We start from the raw sequence: 2,041 nt of genomic DNA, 5'->3' as shown, positions 1-2,041 counted from the left end.
CTTTGGGCGTGCAGACTTCTCACTGTATCCTCCAATAGCAAAAAGGAAAAGTCAGTTCTCTGGGGTCTCTTTGATAAGGGCACTAATCCCAATCATTAGGGCTCCACCCTTATGACATAATCATTTACCAAAGGCCCCACCTCCTAACACTGTTTTCTTTGGGCGTTAGGATTTCAACACACGTATTTTGGGGAAACACATTCAAACTATAGTAATACTTTATCTTTTCTTTTTTTTTTTTTTTTTTTAGAACATCTTAAATTTTTAATCCTTTCTTTACAGGTTACCTAGACCACTTTTGATTAAGAAAACTGTAGAAAGTTAGTAACTGCCACAAGCAAACGCCAGGCGGCGGCACGTGTCAATTTTCCACAGAGTCCTGCTTTGCGGGGTGTCTGAATGCGCTGTTCAGGGTCTCTGCTCACACTCGCTGGAATCGGTCGCGGCAGAGTTTAGTCCACAGGTCGCTTCTCCCCGTATTTCTTTGTAAACTCTTCAGCGTTCTTACAGAATTTTTTACGGTCCTTAGAGTATTCTTCAGCTAGGTCAGCCCGAAGTGGGTGCTCGGGCTGGGGGTCGTTCACCAGTGCTATGAGGGACTGGATTACTTGGTCGGTTTTGGTTGCTGGCTTCCAGTTTTCAGCACTAATTACTGGCAGACAGACCTGCCCCTTTTCATCAATGTTCGGGTGATAGATCTTTGTTTTAAATGTGATCTTCGGTGGTTTGAATGGGTACTCTGCTGGAAAGTTGATTTCGATTCTGAAGGCCCCCTTATCATATGGAGGGTTGTCAGGAACAATAAGCCCTTGCCAAGTCAATAAATTAGCTTCATCAACCTGGATGTTACGGAAGTTTTTCATTCCACATTTGCGGATTTCTTCAAGCTCCTTCATCAGCCTCCTGCTGGCCGCCATCTTGGATCTGGTGCTCTATCTTTTCTTTTTTTAACAAAGTACTTTTCTGTTCTTTTACAACATAAAATATCACCAATAAGCCTATTAGAGAAGATTCATCCTCTTTCTCTGTTAAAGAAATAGAGGCTTAGAAATACATCCCCCAAAAACTTCCAAATATTTAAAGGTCTTCTATAATTTTTGTCATTTAAAGTTATTATGATGGTCATTATATTTTATAATCTATCCCTGCCTCTGTTAATGACATTATTTATTCCACCACTTATATAATGTAGAACTTTTTCAATTGTTTAAAATTATTTCTAGTTTAGGGGTGCCTGGGTAACTGTTGATTAAGCATCTGCCTTTGGCTTAGGTCATGATCTCAGAGTCCTGGGATCAAGCCCCACAAGGGGAGGGGGGGGGAAATCCCTGCTCAGTGGGGAGTCTGTTTCTCCCTCCCCTCTATCCCCTCCCCCCCTGCTCTTGCTTTCTCTCTTAAATAAAGAAAATCTTTAAAAAAGATACTTTTAATTATTTTTAGTCTAAAATATCATCTTGCCAGGAAATCCTGGTGCTGCCTCTCCAATTCCCACTAAACTATTTGAAAATGAGAAACAAATTAAAATAAATAATTCCAGAAGAGAAGTCTGCACTTGAACTTAGCCAAAAGGCCGAGAAGCGATCCAGAAGAGAAGTCTGAAAACCAGCATAATGCCTGAAATTTTCAGTAACTACAAGATGATGGTATCGAAGTCAGAATTCTCAGTGATGGATGCAGTTTTTACCACCTAAAAAGAACAAGTTTGTTAGGCTGAAAGAAAAAGGGGTGCTGATTCATCTTTCTGCTTCTCCCTGATATCTGGTACAGGCATTCTGAGTCTGAATCAAAGAGATAACTGGGTAGTCAGGCATCAACTTCACAGCTATTCCTCAGGTGGCTAGAGTTTGCTCTTCCACTGTAACAAATACTGCTCTTTCTACATGGATTTACTGCCTGAACTTCTTAAGAAAACAACTGCATAGAAAGTGAATGAAAGGATCAAAAGAAACAAAGTGCATCCTAAGTTGCTAATGCAGAGCGTTCTAACAAGCATATCATTTAGGTAAGGTTGAAATTAGAACGTGCCTATAGCCTTGCAGGC

General features: G+C 40.6%; 1 protein-coding gene across 1 annotated transcript; it reads right to left on the bottom strand.

Moving 5' to 3' along the window:
• Positions 1-229: 229 nt before the first annotated feature.
• LOC125083455 (ubiquitin-conjugating enzyme E2 L3) lies at positions 230-934 on the bottom strand. Its single transcript, XM_047700057.1, has one exon. The coding sequence runs from the start codon at positions 915-917 to the stop codon at positions 453-455; it is 465 nt and encodes a 154-aa protein (XP_047556013.1). The 5' UTR covers positions 918-934; the 3' UTR covers positions 230-452.
• Between the last annotated feature and the right edge of the window lie 1,107 nt (positions 935-2,041).

This window comes from Lutra lutra, chromosome 13 (genome assembly GCF_902655055.1).
Source record: "Lutra lutra chromosome 13, mLutLut1.2, whole genome shotgun sequence".
In the NCBI taxonomy this organism is placed as follows: Eukaryota; Metazoa; Chordata; class Mammalia; order Carnivora; family Mustelidae; genus Lutra; species Lutra lutra.
This window is presented reverse-complemented; position numbering and strand designations above follow the sequence as displayed.